This window comes from Helicoverpa armigera, chromosome 30 (assembly GCF_030705265.1).
Source record: "Helicoverpa armigera isolate CAAS_96S chromosome 30, ASM3070526v1, whole genome shotgun sequence".
Lineage (NCBI taxonomy): Eukaryota > Metazoa > Arthropoda > Insecta > Lepidoptera > Noctuidae > Helicoverpa > Helicoverpa armigera.
Genome location: NC_087149.1, coordinates 5,488,665 through 5,509,710, shown reverse-complemented (window position 1 = coordinate 5,509,710; position 21,046 = coordinate 5,488,665). Strand labels below are relative to the sequence as shown.

The 21,046-nt window shown below is 40.6% G+C and overlaps 1 protein-coding gene across 1 annotated transcript; it reads left to right on the top strand.

The window, feature by feature from the left end:
* Positions 1–80: 80 nt before the first annotated feature.
* Positions 81–20,792, top strand: LOC110380871 (suppressor of cytokine signaling 5). The gene is made up of 13 exons (XM_064042979.1): positions 81–398; positions 4,991–5,067; positions 5,721–5,817; positions 6,486–6,575; positions 7,090–7,160; positions 7,599–7,668; positions 8,008–8,092; positions 8,560–8,643; positions 9,252–9,366; positions 14,439–14,617; positions 15,178–15,295; positions 16,143–16,283; positions 17,842–20,792. Exons 2-12 carry the CDS (start codon positions 5,043–5,045, stop codon positions 16,256–16,258), a joined length of 1,050 nt encoding a protein of 349 aa, XP_063899049.1. The 5' UTR covers positions 81–398; positions 4,991–5,042; the 3' UTR covers positions 16,259–16,283; positions 17,842–20,792.
* The last annotated feature ends 254 nt before the right edge of the window (positions 20,793–21,046 follow it).

Below are 21,046 nucleotides of genomic sequence, written 5' to 3'. Positions count from 1 at the left end.
AGTCGTTTAGTCGGCTTATTTTTTTTAGAAAACTGACCCAGTAATAGAGATATAAACCAATTTTAAATCTACCTAAGTATGTCGAAAAAGTAAACAGCTAAACGAAACGTACTCAAACAAAAATGTCAGACAATGTCAGAAAGAACCAAGAACTGCGTATTTTGTTGTGCTAATTTCCGTCACAAATTATTTATTATATTTGTAAATGTGTAAATAATTCGCTTGTATATTTTTCGCTAATGTAAACAAGTGTTAGTTACTGTGTGTTATCCTGGATGGTGATGTTAAAGTGAAGTGTATATAATGTACGAACGAGCATCGAGTCTTTGTGATTTGATATAATAATATTTCACAGAAGATTATAAACACCGAATTTATCACATTACATAAACATAGACGTGAGTATTTTATCGTTATGTGCAGTAAAATCACACGTTATTTCTATTGATGTAGGATTTCAAGATGGCGGAAGTGTTACATTATTTTGATTATTTTGTTTATTTCTCCAGTGAGGCCGTCTAGCATTCGTATTACACGTTTTGTTGTGTCTTTAAATAGCTGCTATAAGTGTTGAGAGATTAATTTTAACCGACTTTGAAAAGAGGTCGCATAGGGTTATTGAACTTGTTGAAACCTGTCCAAGTTTACAACAAGTTGACAAAAAAAAAAAGTTATAAAAAAGTGTCGGTCAGTGGGTCGTCTGAAAATGTATACTTATAGGGCCAAAAAAATATTAGAATAAAATAATTAGTTTATCTATGACTAATAAATTCCACTAAATGTTATGAATTACACATAATTTTGAAGCTAAACACCAATAAATTAAAATACATTTTTCCTGTAAGTCACAAATAAACTCTTTTGCAAAAAAAGCGGGCACCTATGCGAAATCTTAGTTTTAAGGACTTTACGTGTATTTCAAAGGGTTTTAATGATTGTAGTATGTTTCTAGCATCAAAAGAGTTAGCCGAGCATGCGTGAGAGTGTATTCTAAATTTGAATTTTGTACAATTGCTAAGAAATTGGTTAAACCTTGTTATGGACTAATTGCTAGCAGAAAGTTCGTCGGTGTTTCGAAAAGTTTTTGGAGTGATTTTCAGAAAAATGATAATGCAGTTTTAATGAATGATTTATGTACTTTTTTGTTACATCAAAACATTTTTGAAAATCTATGCGTATTTGATAAAATTTTCACCTGCTCTAAATGGGCTATACTGATGGTTGATGGCAATGTTAAGAGTTTCGTTATTTTAGTGTAAAGCGTTCTATTGTTTAGATATTGTACCCACGTGTTTTAAAATATCGCTTTTTCATAAATAAACACTATTTAGAAGAGTATCAGTACTTTGAGCTGCGACAAAACCAATTGAAAGTAAGCAGTGCCGATCACAACTCGTCTCCTATAAGACTTTGACATTTTTTAAAGTCTTGTATTTCTACAAAATACGGAAAATAGCGCATAGGCTGTGAGCACGAGGTCTTAAGGTCTCATAATCACTGATTTTTAAACAACCTCGTCTCTTGGGAAACGCCGTAGAACTCTGAAGATCTATGAGTCTGAGCGTTCAAATAGCGTGTTTTCATCCCACGGACATTTGATTAAATAAACTTGCCTACAATGAGATTTTCTGGCATCTACAGCACTTTCCTGCTTAAATCATAACAATAATTGGCTATCTACTCATTTCTTAAGAACCATACGTTTGGCCAATAATTTTGAATTCTTGACTCCCTTTCAGCTAAATCGTCGTTTAGTAACCCGATACCTATGGAGTTATCGAGAGCTTCAACGCGGCAATAATTTGACTTTTTAGATAGCTTTAACCCTCCTCATAATTTTTCATGTGGTTAATTTTAACATTTATCACAAAATTTGGTATTTTTAAATGACAAAGTCCGATAGGAGACGAGTTGTGATCGGCACTGCTTACTTTAAATAGGTTTTGTCGCAGCCAAAGGTACTGATACTCTTCAAATAGTGTTTATCTATGAAAAAGCGATATTTTAAAACACGTGGGTACAATATCTAAACAATAGAACGCTTTACACTAAAATACCGAAACTCTTAACATTGCCATCAATCATCAGTATAACCCATTTAGAGCAGGTGAAAATTTTATCAAATACGCACAGTTTTTCAAAAATGTTTTGATCTAACAAAAAAGTACATTAATCATTAATTAAAACTGCATTATCACTTTCCTAAAAATCACTTCAAAAACTTCTCAAAACACCGACGAACTTTCTGCTAGCAATTAGTCCATAACAAGGTTTAACCAATTTCTTAGCAATTGTACAAAATTCAAATTTAGAATACACTCTCACGCATGCCCGGCTTACTCTTTTGATGCTAGAAACATACTACAATCATTTAAACCCTTTGAAATACACGTAAAGTCCTTAAAACCAAGATTTCGCATAGGTGCCAGTTTTTTTTGCAAAAGAGTGTATTTCATTGATGTAAATAACTGTATGTAGGTACATAACGTGTGTATGTTACAGAAGTATAAAAATTAGTTGAATCAAGATTTCATCCTGTTGAACGGCAGAAAAAAACTCTGGTGAGGACTAGAAATATAAGATTATTTTTGAGTACATAAAGAAGATGTTTTCAGTTAATCAAAGTAAACCAAAACTAGCTAAAGTAGATATTGCAGTACAATATCAGACTTTCTGGCTTCTGATTGATTGCACCCAGAGATGCTTAACCATTTGATGGAAATATTAAAATGATGATGAATGGGATGAAATCTATTAAACATGTAAAACTTCCCAGCAGTGAGTAAGTAAATACAAAAAAAAATCACATAAAAACTTCTTACTACATACAACAAAACTGTAACATGAATTTCACCTCATAAATACATATGTCATAATCATCATCATCTCAGCCATAGGATGTCCACTGCTGAACATAGGCGTCCCCCTTTGATCTCTTTGATGCATATGCATATGCACTGAAAAGGATTGAGCGTTAATCACCACATGTGCTGGATGCAGGTTGCTGATATATATCAGACTTTTTATAGTCCATGTTTCTTCGAGAAACACATACACCAATAACTGAATAAAAGGTGAACGAAAACACCTACACCAGTTATTGGTGTGGTCTAAGACATACTTAGAAAGTACATACAAACCTAGAAAAGTTGCATTGGTACTTGCCCAACCTGGGACAATCATACTTGAGAGGTTGGTGCCTCTACGACATGTATTTCACATCATAAATACAGTTGCGTTGACAATAAATTGTTGCAATTAGAATCAATTAAACCGTCTGTCCTTTAATTTTAATGTGTGAGTCAGTGCGGCTAAGTTTAGAAGCTTTACAATCACATGGGCGATTTTAATTAGTTTGTACAATGACATACATAGTAATATGGAGAAAATCTACATAAGGCTGTCTAGGGGACACAATAGCAACTTCTCAAGTATGAGTTTGAATTCAATTCCAGGTCAGGCAAGTACCAATGCAACTTTTCTAAGTATGCATGTACTTACTAAGTATATCTTAGACACCAATGACTGATTAAAGGTGAAGGAAAAGGTATTGAAGAAACCTGTACTTCTTCTTTAATTTAAGAGCTCAGCTCTTGTCGGTGCAGTTCCTTCTATTTAAACCTGTACTATAAAGTTTGAAAGTGTTCAATCATCCTCTGTGTGAGAGGAGGCCGCAGTCCAGCAGTGGGACGGTAAAAAGGCTGATGATGATAAAAGTGTCTGTCTTTAATTTTAATGTGTGAGTCAGTGCTGCTAAGTTTAGACACGCTTTACAATCACATGGCTGATTTTAATTAGTGCGTGTACTGTGTGTGAATAATGTAGTATTGCGACTGGGTCAGACAGAAAACCTGGACACATCTATTATGCTCCAACTTACTTGGCACTACTAAAACTCAATGTAAAAATTGATGATTGACAAATAAATCTATACTAATATTATAAAGAGGAAAACTTTGTTTGGTTGTAATAGATAAACTCAAAAACTACTGGACTGATTTTAAATATTCTTTCACCATTAGAAAGCTATATTATCTGCGAGTAACATAGGCTATAGTTTATCCCAGTGCTCAACGGGAGGGATCATTGGATGATTTTTGAAAAAAAAAGTTGCTTTTTCTGTTTAAAAGTTATGATATACTTTATTTCAAATATAGAAACTATGATGGTCAAACTCATAACACCTCTATTTATGCATTGATCGCTAACAAACTTGGAAGGTCGATAATACGTAATTCGTCTTTTGTCTAAAATCATGTTTACCTCACACGTCAATTCAGTTGAATCTCATGTATAGACGATTGTAGGTTTACAAACAAAAAAGATCTTTGTTCTTAAAACGAGAAATATGGGACAATTGCTTTGCCTTCAATTTCATCGTAATTTTAAAGTTCGTGAATAAAAATATGATATCATCTCCCCAGCCTTTTTCCAATTATGTTGGGGTGGTACCCAATCTAAGTGGATGCAACTGAGTACCAGTGTTTTACAAAGAGCGACTGCCTGTCTGATCTCCTCAACCCAGTTACCGAGGCAACTTTATACCCCTTGTTAGATTGGTTGTCAAACTTTCTGCCTTCTGACTACCCGTAAAGACCCCCAAAAATGTTTCAAAGACAGCCTTGCCATGTCTTCCGAAACACGGAGGAACTCGTCATGATAGGATGATCACCACCGCCCCAAGCATTGCCTAACCTTAGTAGAAGTACCTACCCTAAGGGTGCGTCTACACGGTGCATGTAGCTGGAGCAAGTGACAAGAGCACATGGGTGGGTATTTTACTTTGGTACATGTCCGAGTCGCTGGCCACATGTTTTCAAAATGCATACAACCTGCACAAGGACCTCAATATGCGCAAGCTACTTGCACCGTGTAGAAACACCCTTATGATCGATCATCCCGCGCGACAGTTGCTTAGCCACGAGACCCACAGTATGATTGTTTGTTTGTTTATCTTCTTATATTTGAAACATGTGGTATTTGTTCGCAGATGGTAGTTCGCAGGCCGAACTTTGCATGTGCAGGTTAAATAACAACTGAAGATGGGTCAACAGACATCTAGAAAGAGTAAGTATACATCACTTCATTAATAGTCTATGTAGGTACGTGTTATAAAGTAGCTCATTTCTGCTGCTTTCCTCGCATTCTAAGAAACTCTTTTCAAATCAATTATGACTCCAAAGTAAAAAAAAGGAGTACTTATGGGAATTATTTTTTATATCTGGGTGGTTACTGAACGAGCTGCTTCGTGAGCCATGTACCAAGTTAATTAAGACGTTTCAAAGTATCGACAAACACCCATATCGTTTTGTTTAAGCCATATAAAATTTTGTGTTTGGGCCGAAGTATGGTCGACTTATGGCTTGGTTGAAAATCGTCCTCGGGCCTTCGCCTCACGTAGCTTGGGGCTGTCGGATTGTTCGAGCGAGTTACCGCGGCCCTGGTATATAAAAGGTCTACGAAGGAACACGATGGATCGGTTAAGCAGTACACGGCCTCCTAGGCTGAACTGCGAGATGCCATACCAAAAAAAACAGGATGGATTTTAGTGTCAATAAGAGTGTGACACTCCCTCACGCTGCTTACCCACAGCGGGAGAAGTCATTTCATGATTTCCCATAAAAAACAGGCCTTACGTGGCAGTCCCTCGATCCTTGTTAGTTGATTTTCTATATTTTATTATTATTGAAATCCTAACTTATAACTGTGTTCTTGTTTAGGTGGTGAGTGCACTTGCGGCTGCGGCGCGTGGGAGCGGCGCCGCTACGCGGAGTCTCCCAGCAGCGTGCATCGATACGTCAGCGCTGTTACTGACAGGTAAAAACATTGTGTATTGACCGTTCCCAATATTCTATCTATCTGTTGTTTTACTTTCGAGAGGGCTAATGTCAAAAATCACCAATAAGTTGCACCATTTAAAGTAATCAGCCGTGAAATTACCGCCCGCTGGTCAAACGGCGATTTGACAACTGAAGATGGTTTTATACTATTATGTAATCCAGATCGATTGACGGCCACGGGGGCTGTTCTCCTTAAGGAGATCAGCCAACTGCGCAGGACATATTATAGTGCAGGCACATTTGCTTGGACTGCGGTGCACTCACTGTTCCTTCACTCTCATAGCGCGATGGGACGGCAATCCGACACCACCGGAGAGAGATCAGGCGCAGGACCGACATTAACGTGCTCTCCGATGCACGGGTGTATCAATCACCAACTTCCAAGCTCCGGGCTGCTTTGTGAAAGTTTCTAAAACCCACAAAGCTATTTTCGCTTGGAATACGAACCAACTGCTACTATAAGCCAAGTACTAAACTAGTGAGAAATAACCCAGTAGTCATATAAATTGTTATATGCCCCATAACGGGCCTGCTGGAAGAAATTTCTTTAGAGATAAGCTGTGCCCTTGTACAATTGTTTCTATTATTTATTATTGTTTGTGTACAAAAACGGTTAAATAAATAAATTGTTATATTTGTCTACAGATGGAGTGGTCGGGAATGTGCGTGCCGGCGCCGTCGCTGGCGTCGACCCGCGTGTGTTTGCACCGCATATAGGAGAGTTAGCGATGACAGGTAACTATTGTTTCTAGTCATTTTGTTTATAAACCTAAAACCTTCCCCTAAGTCTGACAAATATTCCGCATCGAAATCGGTTAGGCCTAACGTGAGATAATCGCGCACAAAAATACGTACATACCCAAAGGGTAAAAATGGACCCTATTGTTTTTGTTCCTCTGTCCGTCCGTCTGTCACCAGGCTGTATCTCATCGACCGTGATAGTTAGAGAGCTGAAATTTTCACAGATGATATATTATTGTTTTGAGGGGCTCCCATACAGCAAATGTGATTTTTGTGGTACGAGTGGTACGGAACCCTTTGTGCGCGAGTCCGACTCGCATTTGGCCGGTTTTTTGTTATAATTCATATTAACATGAAAATCTTTTTTCACTATTGTGTGAGTTATTTTTCTAATATTCATTTTCAACCAAACATGTCGCTATTTTTCGCACGTTGTTTATATCATAAATCCTAGTTGACTACACATATACAATTGTTTAATTAATTGTATATTATGTTTATTTTACAGACTGGCCGCAGTGCTGACACTCGGCGCGAGAGATCTCAGGAGGGAGTTAGACGCGATTGTCATAAACACAGGTCAGATATTACACATTTTTATACATCCATGTGAGGATTAATGTTGTTTATAATGTAATTATCTTCTGATAATCGGCATCATCCGTGAACCGTGGCATTTACCTCCTGCACATGGATAAAAAGTATTCTATGTCTTTTGTCAGACTCTGCATACCTAACATTAAAATTGGATCTGTGGCTCCTGAAATTCCGCTAGAGGTTTCAGTTTCACCTGTTTCCTGAAGGAACTACTTCTACAAAAAAGGGTCCTTTAAGCCATTCTTCTTGTGTGTTTCTTCCATTCTTCTTCCAATCTTATGTGTTGCCAAGTTTCATAAATAAACCAGTCAATCATTAGCGCCCGAAAAAGGAAGTAATAGATACTCACACAAACCTTCCTCCTGTATAATATTACTGTGTTGAGAATGAATACTAAATATTGCAATTTATTTTTTTCAGATGGTGACACGGGCAGAGAGAGCGGGGAGCCCACCGCTGAAGTATATGTGCTGTCCGTCGCGCCCAGAACGTTAGTATTGTTTATTTTATTATTATTTCTAAGAATATTCATACAATTTTCAGCACCTAGATAATAGACCACTAGCTTATGATGACAATCCTGATTTACTATATCTATTTCTTAATGTACACAGATCCTTGTAAGGGCGATAATTCTATATTTATTTTGCTATAACAAGATAATTTTCCTGACGATTTTTATTAAACCAAAAATAAATAAATATATAATTTAACTATAATTTTTTTTTTGTTATTTTTGTCAATGAATGGAATTACATGTATATTTAAGGAATGTCGTTTATTTAAAGGCCTATTCGATTTATCTGTAACATTAATTTTATTGTTTCAGTGCGGAGGGCGAGAGCTCTCAGGAGGGCAGACGGACAGAGCTCACACAAACTAACGATGCCATACGGCTGCATCCACATTTCCAGGTAATATTACTTTATTGTTGACTAACTTCCAATAGTAGGAAACTGTTCTATGGACTTGGATTAAATTAGACTAGTATGTTATTTTGATAAGTAAGCTATATTACTTTTAAGTTTCGTCTTTCGTGTTATAATATTACTAGGATAGACCTCGCACAAGTTTTGTAAAAAATGTTAAAGCAGTTAATTGCATAGTTTTAAGAAATTGTTCTCATGTAGATAACCAGTAAAAACTATGACTATATTTCGTTACCAACTTCTTGTAAATTAATTAGATCTACAAAAATTGTTACCCATTAGCAGTACTTCCATCCCCTGGATAAAAATGCCTATTTTCTTTTTTGATTGCCTATAAATCAAAGAAGAAGAACATACCACTGGATTGTTCAAATCGTACTAGTTTCAGTATAATATTAGTGTAGATAAATATGTGTATTGTTTTATTATAATATTATGTACTATTGTTGCAGGTGGTATGTGGTGGAGAGCTCCGCGCCCTGCTCCTGCGAGCGCCGCCGCTGTCACACGCGCCGCCCACCAAAGTGCACACACAGGTAATACATGTACCATCATCTGCCTAACTCTTTCCTATCAAATGCCCCCTCCCGCTGTGGGTTAGCAGCGGTGAGGGAGTGTCAGACTCTTACTGACTAAACACCGTCGTGTTCCGTCGTAGGCCGCGTATGTATCAAGGCCGCGGTAATGAGCGCGAACAATCTCGCAGCCCCGGGCTGTTACTTAACCTCGATTCCACTTTTAGATAATAAATAAACAGTATTATATTATTATTAATATGATATTAAAAATAAGCATTGACTATATTTACTTCTGCAGAAACCTTTCAGTTTTGCCATATAAAGCTAAGCGTCCACTTGTCGGTATCGTACGCAACGGACGTATCGCACGCAACGGATCGTAGTATTATTTATATAGAAACTCAAACAAGTGCGTCCACATGTCCGCATCGTACGCATCGCACATCGACTATGAGTTTCTATATAAATAATACTACGATCCGTTGCGTGCGATACGTCCGTTGCGTGCGATACGTCCGTTGCGTGCGATACGTCCGTTGCGTACGATACCGACAAGTGGACGCTTAGCTTAAAACTGACCTTATTTACTTGAAAAACTGAACTCTAACTTATATACTTACTTCTAGGTTGACTACATCCACTGTCTGGTGCCAGATCTGAAGGAGATCACAGCATGTTCGTTCTACTGGGGCAAGATGGATCGCTACGAGGCAGAGAGACTGCTCGACAATAAGCCTGAAGGTATGTCTATTACAATAGGTTAAGCTGTGTCTAGTAAGTTATGGACCACCACCATAATACTAGAGTCAGAATAACACAAGATTTAGTAGAAATAATAAGTTTATTTCGAGAGAAAGCATATAGAGATATGTCAATTTGATGTGATCTCTCTCCGGTGGTGTCGGATTGTCGTTCCATTGCCCCTTGACAGTGAAGGAATAGTGAGTGCACCTGTGTTTGCGTAAATGGTTGTGCACTATAAGAGTGCGTCCACATCTGGCGAATGTGCCGCAAATGTGCAGCACGCGAGTCTATTGCGAGCTGCCTGCGTGCTTTGCAGTGCTTCGCGTGCAGTCACTGCAATAGTTTGGTGCGCTTTTTAGCGCAACTCATGCAAGGCTCGTATAGAACGCGCACTCAGTTCTGGCCCTTACAGTTCCGTTTACTGGCTCAGTACTATCGGAGATGTCAGACGACACTAGTGTTTTTAATATAAATACTGCATCATTAGCTATTATATTACCGACTAGCTTTTGACCGCGGCTTCGCTCCCATCAACTGACTTCTCTACTTTACCCTATTTTTTTTTCATAAGTACCTTCTCCTGACAATAGCAAACACAACAAAAAAAGAATTAGCCAAATTGGTCCAGGCGTTGTTGAGTTATGCGCTTACCAACACATTTTGCGATTCATTTTTATATTATAGATAAAAAGGAAAAAAAAGAGACAACGGCCTTGGTGGCAAAATCCTGTTTTCAAAAGAAAACAGAATATAGTAGCGGAAAAGCCATCAATTAAGTGGACCTTATGCAATTTTTTTTAAATTGTCACCATAATTATATGAAAATCTACGACAGATGGTTAGTTTTTTAGAGCTTAGCCTCCAGTATCTTGGACACCAGTGGCTGATAAAAAGGTGAAGGAAAACATCTTGAGGAAACCTGGACTATAAAGTCTGAAATCACCAACCCGCATTGAGCAAGCGTGGTGATTAATGCTCAATCCTTCTCCGTGTGAGAGGAGGCCGCAGCCCAGCAGTGGGACGATAAAAAAAGGCTGTAACAGTAACAGTAACAGCCTCCAGTAATCAGAAACGAACTGAGCTGGTAAGTTATGAATTATTGAATAACTAGCGCGAACAATAATGCACGTGCGCAGCTCGCGCGCAGCTCGCAAACGGCTCGCGAGCTGCACATTCGACATTCGCCAGATGTGGACGCACCCTTAGAAGTCTAGGGCTGTGGGATTATGTGAAAGTGTTTTATTATACAAAACATTATTTAACAATATGTGTTTTAGGTTATGTATTTTGATATCACTGTCAAGTTAAATTGAACTTTATTATTTGGAGTTATTTTAAAGATATTGTACTTAAAACTTGGCTAAAGTCAAATCGCCCAGAACTTGTCCAAAGTTTCAAATCAAAGCATTTTCAGTTGTTAATTCGCCAATTTGACCAATAGGCGGCAAGTATACAGTCGGATATAGTTAAATGGTGTAATTGGGTCTTATTGTAGTCCATTTTTTAAATCTAAGATCAGGGCCGGCTCTGCCGGTGCTGCATGTCTGCCGGGGCTGCGGGTTGTTCGAAAGAGATACCGCGGCCCTGGCACATAAAAGGCCTACGACGGAACACGACGGTGTTTAGTCAGTAAGAGTCTGACACTCCCTCACCGCTGCTAACCCACAGTGGGAGGGGTCATTTGATGATTTTGGACGTGGTTAAAAAAAAAAAAATTCAGGGCCGGCCCGCCCTTATAGGCAAACTAGGCAACTGCCTAGGGCGCTCGTATTTGGGGGGAAGCATAGCAATGCGAGCGGCATCACCACTGAGCACGCGGATCGATCAATGGTTCAATCAATCGTACGTACGCGCAACAGACGTGCGGCGCGACGCGCATCGCAACTCGCGGAATCTTCTAGTGAATCATTAGGATTCTAGTGCCCCCACGCATGCCATCGCCGCCAGGCGCCAGTCGCCGTCGCGTCGCACGCGCACTAGAGCTCTGCCTCACTAGGACGCCATGGCGACGTCGCCAGCGGCTCAGGTCTGGCTACTTCTGGTATCCGCAGGTCGCCAAGTCGAGTGGCCATGGCGTCTCTACAGTAGTCCACAGTCAATTGTTTATGGTCTCTGCACACAGCGGGCGGGGCGCGACGGGACGGGACGGCGACGTGACACAGTGTACTAGATCGTCGCGTCGCGTCGCGCCGATCGGGACGGCTCTGTGTGGCGGCCTCCGTAATATCTAGTACATTACAACTGCTCAGCGTCGCGTCGCCGTCCCGTCCCGTCGCGCCCCGCCCGCTGTGTGCAGCGACCATTACGTCGTCGCTGAAGAAATTGCACGCTGACTGGCAACCATATTAGCGACCGAGTGAGGGAGGTGCACTTTACCGCGTACATTATAGTGTGTGCCAGAGTAGCCAGAAGCCACGTAGGGAACTGTAGCTCATGGCCACGTTTCCAATTTGGCGACGTTGCCTAACCGTCGCCAAGTGAGTTAGAGCCCTGCCTGACTAGGACGCCATGGCGACGTCGCCAGCGGCTTGGGTCTGGCTACTTCTGGCATCCAAATGTCGCCAAGTCGAGTGGCCATGGCGTCTCGACAGTCAATTGTTTACGTCGTCGCTGAAGAAATTGCACGCTAACTGGCGACCACATTGGCGACTGTGTGAGGGAGGTGCGCTTTACCGTGTACGTTATAGTGGCAACTGTGGCCACGTCGCCAAGCTGCCACGGTAGCCAGAAGCCACGTAGGGAACTGTAGCTCGTGGCCACGCCTCCAATTTGGCGACGTTGCCAAACCGTAGCCAAGTGAGTTAGGTTCCATACATTTCAATACTAACTGCTTGGATTCGTAGCCGGTGACGTCGCCATTGGCGTCCTAATGAGGCAGGGCTCTTAGATTCCATACATTTCAATACAATGCAATAACTGCTTGGATACGTAGCCGGCGACGTCGCCATTGGCGTCCTAATGAAGCAGGGCTTTTAGAGCCCCCGCAGACCACAGACTTTTTATCGGCCGATAGTTTAGTCGGGTTGGCCTGCTGGTACCCACACCGAGCCAACTAAACAGTTTAGTCGGTGATGAGCGCGCAAACTATCCAACAGTCTGCCGACTATTTGCTAGTTTCTAACCAACTGGTGAAAAAAGTGGTCGCACCGCAATGAAAATTAATAAAACATTGCATAGAAATGTTATTATTGCTCTCATACACCGGAGAAGGAAAATTTAAAAGAGAGCCCGAGAGTATTGGGTGCATCCTATCTTTAGTGATAAGGATTAATGAAAAATTTTCTTCACATTTACGTCAGAGTATTCTTTTAAGTTTTTCTTATAAAGTGCAGGGCGTTTTTCGACTTCCTCGATCAAAGTTACGATCGAAGATTCCGAAATAAGTGACTGAGAATTGGGCGACGCTATTTTACAAAACACGCGCGACCGACCATTCGCTATCAAAGATCGGAGCGAACTGAACTATCGGCTTAGTCGGCCGACTAAAAAATCGTCATGTGTGCGCGTGTGGTAGGGAGCTTATACTGATTATACGGTCGTTCGATAGTTTGCCAACAGTTTGAATTGAATCGGGAAGCCCAGGGAAGCCCATCAAACTTGTTTATTGGCCGATAGCAAATCGCCACTTGCTTACATCTGCGTACTGATTAAGAGTCCGACCAAACTATCGGCCAATAAAAAGTCTGTGGTCTGCGGGGGCTCTTAACTTTCTCATGTGTTCTCCGTCAACTTTATGCGCTAAGTGAATTCCGAGGACTCTCATTATGAATAATAATTGCAATCACCTACACTGTACCAAGTTTTTTTTTTGTTGTTTTTTAATTTTTTATGGGCGTCGTTCCAATGTTTGGCCTGGGGTGCCAAGTTTCGTTGAGCTGACGCTATCTAAAGCCGGGTATCCACTTAGGCTCGCCGTGGTTTTCGAACACTGTGTGCTCCGCGAACGTGAACGTGTACAGTGTACACACTTAGGCTGCAACATCAGTGAACAAACTGCGCTCCCCTTTGAGTTCGCTCAAAAAACCGCTTCCAGAGCGCTCCGCCGTGCTCCGATCGTGCTCCAGTCGCGCTCCGCGATCACGACGTATCCATTATGTTTGGTTTGCGGAGCGGACGCGTTCGCGTACCACGGCAAACCTAAGTGGATACCCGGCTTAAGATTTCCTATTTTTGTAAATTTATTACTCTATTTAACCTCAAATTTTTGCCTCCCAGGCACGTTCCTCCTCCGCGACAGCGCGCAGGAGGAGCACCTGTTCTCGGTGTCGTTCCGCAAGTACGATGATGAGGATGTCTCTATATAACACATGTCTCCCCTCTCCAGGCACGTTCCTCCTCCGCGACAGCGCGCAGGAGGAGCACCTGTTCTCGGTGTCGTTCCGCAAGTACGATGATGAGGATGTCTCTATATAACACATGTCTCCCCTCTCCAGGCACGTTCCTCCTCCGCGACAGCGCAGGAGGAGCACCTGTTCTCGGTGTCGTTCCGCAAGTACGATGATGAGGATGTCTCTATATAACACATGTCTCCCTCTCCAGGCACGTTCCTCCTCCGCGACAGCGCGCAGGAGGAGCACCTGTTCTCGGTGTCGTTCCGCAAGTACGATGATGAGGATGTCTCTATATAACACATGTCTCCCTCTCCAGGCACGTTCCTCCTCCGCGACAGCGCGCAGGAGGAGCACCTGTTCTCGGTGTCGTTCCGCAAGTACGATGATGAGGATGTCTCTATATAACACATGTCTCCCTCTCCAGGCACGTTCCTCCTCCGCGCAGGAGGAGCACCTGTTCTCGGTGTCGTTCCGCAAGTACGATGATGAGGATGTCTCTATATAACACATGTCTCCCTCTCCAGGCACGTTCCTCCTCCGCGACAGCGCAGGAGGAGCACCTGTTCTCGGTGTCGTTCCGCAAGTACGATGATGAGGATGTCTCTATATAACACATGTCTCCCCTCTCCAGGCACGTTCCTCCTCCGCGACAGCGCGCAGGAGGAGCACCTGTTCTCGGTGTCGTTCCGCAAGTACGATGATGAGGATGTCTCTATATAACACATGTCTCCTCTCCAGGCACGTTCCTCCTCCGCGACAGCGCGCAGGAGGAGCACCTGTTCTCGGTGTCGTTCCGCAAGTACGGGCGCTCGCTGCACGCGCGCATCGAGCACTACGAGCATCGCTTCAGCTTCGACTCGCACGACCCCGCTGTGTTCGCCGCGCCCACTGTTACTAAGCTTATTGAGCATTATAAGGTGATATATGGCTTTTATTATGTACGGTAGACTGCACATCAGTGGTAACTGTCATGCACCTTAACTCAATAGTAATAAGTACGATTTTCCTATAAAACTGTTACCACAGATCTGAAGTTGACTGTACTAGCTTTTGTCCGCGACTTTGTTCGCGTGAAATAGTGACTTCCGGCAGATTTTTGGTTTGAACAGTCCGGATTTTTTTTTCAAATTTTTCTATAGTAAAAACTATCCTGTGTCCTTTCTCAAATTCCAAACTATGTCTGTACCAAATTTCACACAAATCGGTTCTATAGTTTAGACGTGAAGAAAAGACAGACAGCCAGAGTTACTTACACATTTATAATTTTAGCTAAGATATATGGATTTTACTTACTACAGCAGGTTGTCTTACAGAAAGCTGTAAAATTTTACCAATCGAATATAAACCTTCCACTATTGGGATAAGGTTGAAAATCTATTAAACAAAAACAACAAATTGTATATTTGTATTTTTTATGAGCTCTAGTTGCCCGAAATAAAGGAATAAATAAACAAATAGTCTACTTGTTTCCCCCCAGGACCCCGCGTGCGTGATGTTCTTCGAGCCGATGCTGACTGCTCCCCTGCCGCGCAGCCAGCCCTTCTCGCTGCAGCAGCTCGCACGAGCCGTTATTGTGTCGCATACTAGTTATGACGGTAAGTCATCTGCCTAGCCGCTTCCTATGTTGTGCAGTACCTGTGTGCCGCAAGGAGCGACTGCCTGTCTGATCGCCTCAACCCAGTTACCCGGCCAACCTGAGATATACTTACAAAGTACATACAAACTTAGAAAATTTGCATTTGTACTTTCTGACTTAGAATCGAACCCACACACTTAAACTTAAGCGGTTAGTGCTTTATCCACTGAGCCACAACGATATTTTCATTTTATACATGGTTATCAATCAAAAGTCAAAGGTTTTATTTCTTATGGAGCTAAGAAGATAGCTAGATGCACGGTGCCAAAGTGTTTGCCTGGAGAAAAACCGGCAAGAAACTTCATAGACAGTCTTTTTTGCAAACTGTCAATAGTTCTATAAGTAATAAAATTAAATATGCTGCCGCTGCGGCCGCGGAGAACCTCAAGCGGCGGAAATATAGTGGCCTTGTCGGCAACTATATTTTCGAACCGTTTGGGGTTGAAACCCTCGGGTCGTGGGGTCCGAATGCGCATACCCTATTTAAAGACCTGTCTAGGCGGCTGGTTGACGCTTCTCGTGACCAAAAGGCTGGCTATTACCTCGGACAAAGGATCAGCATGGCCATCCAACGAGGTAATGCTGCCAGCCTCTTGGGTACGCTCATAGTTGACAGCGATGGGGATGAATTTTTTGACGCCTTTTAGATATAGTGTATATATATATATATATTTTTATTGTTCTACTAGGATAGTTTTTTTTGTGTTGTAAATATCTATGTATATAACTATGTAAATAAATTAATAAAATTAAACAAAAAACTCTTGTATTAATGATGATAATAATGCTGATGCTGTCCTCCCCAGGAGTGGAAGGGCTGCCTCTGCCAGGGCGTCTCCGGCAGTACCTGAAGGAGTACCACTACCGGCAGCGCGTGCGGGTACGACGCCTCGAGCCAGACCTGTACACCGCGCAACACTAACTCTAATCACTATATGCCTTATATACAGCCTTGGCCAAAAGTATTGAGCACCCATGACATCTTTCAGTTTTATGCGGAGTATCAAATAGAAATAAAACAAAACTTTTTTTTTATTTGTAATTTACTATTTATTAATTGAAAATTAATATTTTGTGGGTCCACCCTTTGCCTTAATTACAGAAGAAATTCTTTTTGGTAAACAGCTAACAAGATTTTTACAGTCTTCAGCAGTAATCGCGTTCGATTCTAGGCGCAGGTAGCGTTTCAATTCTTCTCTGTTATTAATTGTGTGGCGCCTAACTCGACGCTTTAATAAACCCCATAAATGTTCTATGGGGTTCAGATCTGGCGACTGGGCAGGCCAGTCAAGAAGCTCTATGCTATTTTCCCGAAACCAAGTCATAGTGCGGGCAGATTTGTGGGAAGGCGCGTTATCCTGCTGGCATTTATCACTATCCATGTTCGTGTCACCGAAAAGTTTCGTGAATGAAGGCAGCAACGCAGTTTCTAGCACATTTATGTACTTAGAAGAGTCCATGCGGCCCTCACACACGAACAATTCGCCAACTCCAGAATCGGTCATGCAACCCCAGGCCATTATACTGCCGCCGCCGTGTTCTACGGTTAGGACCACACACTCTGGCTTACATTCTTCGTCCACCCGGCGACGCATAAAGGTCACACCAGGTGTACCAAAAATCTGCAATAAAGAGAAAAATATTGAGTTCCGGAAATAAAAAGAACTTCCTCTATGCGTTTAGAATTTAAACCATTTTATATTCTTTTGTGAGGGCATTATATTGACTTACTCACCTCAAAGTTTGATTCGTCTGACCACACAACATTTGACCAATCTTCAGCGGTGAAAGTTCGGTGTTGTAAGGCCCATTTGTACCGAGCTTTTTTGTTGCTCTCGGAGAGCCATGGTTTTTTCCTAGCTTTACAGCCTTTCAGACCAGCTTCCTGAAGTCTTCTACGAGTAGTTCGAGCAGAAATTGCTTTCTTTACTTGTTCTGAAAACTCAGCAGCGAGCTCTGAAGATGTTTTTTTTCCTATTTCTTAATGACTCTCTCAGTAACTGACGATCCTGACGGCCTATGGTGATGCGTTTGCACCCGGTTCTCGGTCTATTTTGATGTGATCCGGTATCAGAGAATCGCTGAATAGCATAATGCACGGATCGGCGCGACCATTTCACAGTTTTGGAAATCTCTACTCGTGATTTCCCTTGCTCGTGCAGAAGCTGTATCTGCACTCGTTATTCTAAAGAAAGTTCGTTTCATTTTGGCATATCGCAACTATAACACTTAAAACTTTGAAATAAAATACCAAAGGCGCACTAGATCACTGGATGTTGTCACAACGAGCGATGGTAGCGAACTAGAAAATGAATTCAAAAATTGTAAAAGACACATTTTTTTGCACCCAGGTGTTTTATTGTCAGCTGCGGCATAAGTCATTGTTTTAAAATCTTTGTCGATAACCGATAAAAGAATACTTCAACGATAGATTCGAGTTTCTCCCATAATTACCGTGATCTAGCGAAATTTGTAAGGTGCTCAATACTTTTGGCCAAGGCTGTATTATGTTGGTAAGCTCTAAGAGCTCTGCCTCACTAGGACGCCATGGCGACGTCGCCAGCGGCACAAGTCTGGCTACTTCTGGCATCCGAATGTCGCCAAGTCGAGTGGCCATGGCGTCTCGATAGTCAATTGTTTACGTCGTCGCTGAAGAAATTGCACGCTGACTGGCGACTACATTGGCGACTGTGTGAGGGAGGTGCGTTTTACCGTGTACATTATAGTGGCTACTGTCGCCACGTCGCCAAGCTGCCACGGTAGCCAGAAGCCACGTAGGGAACTGTAGCTCGTGGCCACGCCTCCAATTTGGCGACGTTGCCAAACCGTCGCCAAGTGGGATAGGTTCCATACAATTCAATACTAACTGCTTGGATACGTAGCCGGCGACGTCGCCATTGGCGTCCTAATGAGGCAGGGCTCTAACCGTGCCATTCTGTGGCCTAATGTTATACAGTGCTCATAGTCAAACCGTCAGTTGCACAAAGTTCCGTTAAAGTTAAAGCTTCTTTAAATCTATTGCTGACTCTTTCTTTGTTAACTAGATAAAAAGTGTCAGCAATAGATTTAATGGAGCTTTATGCAACTGACGGAAATCATCTATATAAACCGACCAAATGCGAGTCGGAATCGCGCACGAAGGGTTCCGTACCATTATTTAGAAAATGAGCAAAAAAATCACGTTTGTTGTATGAGAGCCCCCCAAAATATTAGTATTTGTTGTTATAGCGGCAACAGAAATACATCATCTGTGAAAATTTCAACTCTAACTATCACGGTTCATGAGACACAGCCTGGTGACAGACGGCCATTGTTCATTGTTGTTCATAAAAATATTGGCCACTTTATAATATTAGTATTACAGAAATGAATATGGTTTTAGTATGATAGTAACACAAAATTCCTACGTTCTAACGTAGATGTAATGCCATCGATTTCAAATATCACTTATTTCTATATTCATCAGTCTTTTTTCAAAAATAGTCCTGAAATTATGTGTCAGTATTTTGAACTTTATTTCTTGTCAAATAGAGTTCTTAATACGAAGCGTTTTGTATCAGTTATTTTAATTTTAACTTTATAACAGTGGGAATAAGATTCAATAAACAAAATCATGAAATTAAGACAGAAATTATGTTTTTATACAGGTATATATCGAGTGTGTCAATCCTAATCATATTAAATCCTATCATATAATACTTTATGATATTCTATGACGAATTGTAAAAAAAATACCGAATCCATTCAGTGGTTTGGCCACAGGAGTCATTCTTCGTTGTCATAATTTACAACATCATGTGTAAAGCAGAGATAAAGTTAGGAGTATCGAATGTTTTGACTAGTTGACAGCTGTCAGTATTCAAGGGAGAATTTCCGTTGTTTGTACCATAGTTTGTACTGACTTATTCATTCGCTCACATTTTTATTCTATTTACTTCGATTGAAAAATTCTTTATTTCTTATATTTGGGTATTTTTATTTCATCATCATCCTACTGCCTTTATTGCAATTTTATTTGGGGTCGGTATCTTATTTCTTCTATATTAAAGTATTTAATTTAATGTGATTAGGTTTGACACACTTTGTATATAGACGAAGAATTGTAACTACAAGTATCACAGTTCGATGCCCGATCGAAGCAAAGTCGTTTCTTTACAAAATATCAACCAATTAGTAAGAGGTGTATTTGAAATTCTAAAATGTCTGAAATTTTAAGTAAATAAATAAAATATGCAATATTGAGTGTATATTATGTTTTTTACACAATATTTTTAACCGACTGCTGTAAATGAGGTTTTTAATTGGACTGTTTTTTTGGCAAGTGATGAATTTTGGAAAATGTGTTTTTATTTGTAGTATCTAGCATAATATGCACATAATATTGTTTCTAAACTAATAAATATCAGTAACGTCTTATTATTATTATTAAATAAATAATTTTTATTCATACTGGCAACTGTATTTCGATATTAATATTTTATTTGTGTTTGCAACACTTTTTTTTAAGAAAACTTTTTCAATCATGGTTTTAAATTGTGAAATGATTAAACTATGGTTTCTTATATTACGGCCTTTACCAATATTCTATGTGTGTGTTAATTTGCTTACTAGAGATAGAATCTTAGACACCATTGACTGTGTGTCGGATGGCACGTTAAACTGTAGGTCCCGGCTGTCATTGAATATCCTTGGCAGTCGTTACGGGTAGTCAGAAGCCAGTAGTCTGACACCAGTCTAACCAAGGGGTATCGTGTTGTCCAGGTAACTGGGTTGAGGAGGTCAGATAGGCAGTCGCTTCTTGTGGCACACTGGTACTCAGCTGCATCCGGTTAGACTGCAAGCCGACCCCAACATAGTTGGGAAAAGGCTCGGAGGATGATGATGACTATAGATATAATTTTGATATTAGACCCATACAAGTAATGTGAAATTCCTATTTCTATTAAGCAATACGATATATAGATCGAATATTGAGAAAGGCTGTTGTTGACCAATTTATATTTATCGTGAAAACCTATTAATATCAAAATATAGTACGTTTATAGTTTTAATGTACATTGTAAATTACTGTAAAATAGTTTAAAAAATAAATATAATATTAATGATTATTATTTAAGTTGTATTTTTGGTGTACACCATCGGTGTGAGCGACTGACGTCACTCTTCTATCTTTCGTGAATAGCATGGAACTCTGTTCAGTAATTCTTGAGTGTGAGACACACAGATAGACTGACAGTTTTAAAAATGATTCAAAACCTTTTCTACTTACCGTAAGTTTTAGTATAGACAAGTATAGACTATACAATGCTGAACTGTTGCACGACAGTTGGCCGACAGTTGCGCGACAGTCGCTCACACCGATCGCCACCAGTTTACAGTTATGACAAATGTATTATTAGCACTTTGTGCGTACAAAGATAATGAAATAAAAATCAACAATATATTTTAAAATACAATTTTTTGTTGTTTTTCTTTTATTGAGGAATATTCCCGAATGCAGAAGAAGCCGTTTAGTATGATTAACCGACTTCAAAAGAACCGGCCAAGTGCGAGTCGGACTCGCACATGAAGGGTTCCCTACCATTATTTCTAAAACGGACAAAAAAATCACGTTTGTTGTACAGGAGCCCCACAAAATATTTACTTGATTCTAATTTTCAATATTTGTTATAGCGGCAACAGAAATACATCATCTGTGAAAATTTCAGCT

Coding starts and splice junctions, on each gene's coding strand:
- LOC110380871 (XM_064042979.1), top strand. CDS start 5,043: ATGGGTCAACAGACATCTAGAAAGA. Junction 5,818..6,485: donor GTCAGCGCTGTTACTGACAG/GTAAAAACATTG, acceptor ATTTGTCTACAG/ATGGAGTGGTCGGGAATGTG. Junction 9,367..14,438: donor GCTCGACAATAAGCCTGAAG/GTATGTCTATTA, acceptor TCTCCTCTCCAG/GCACGTTCCTCCTCCGCGAC.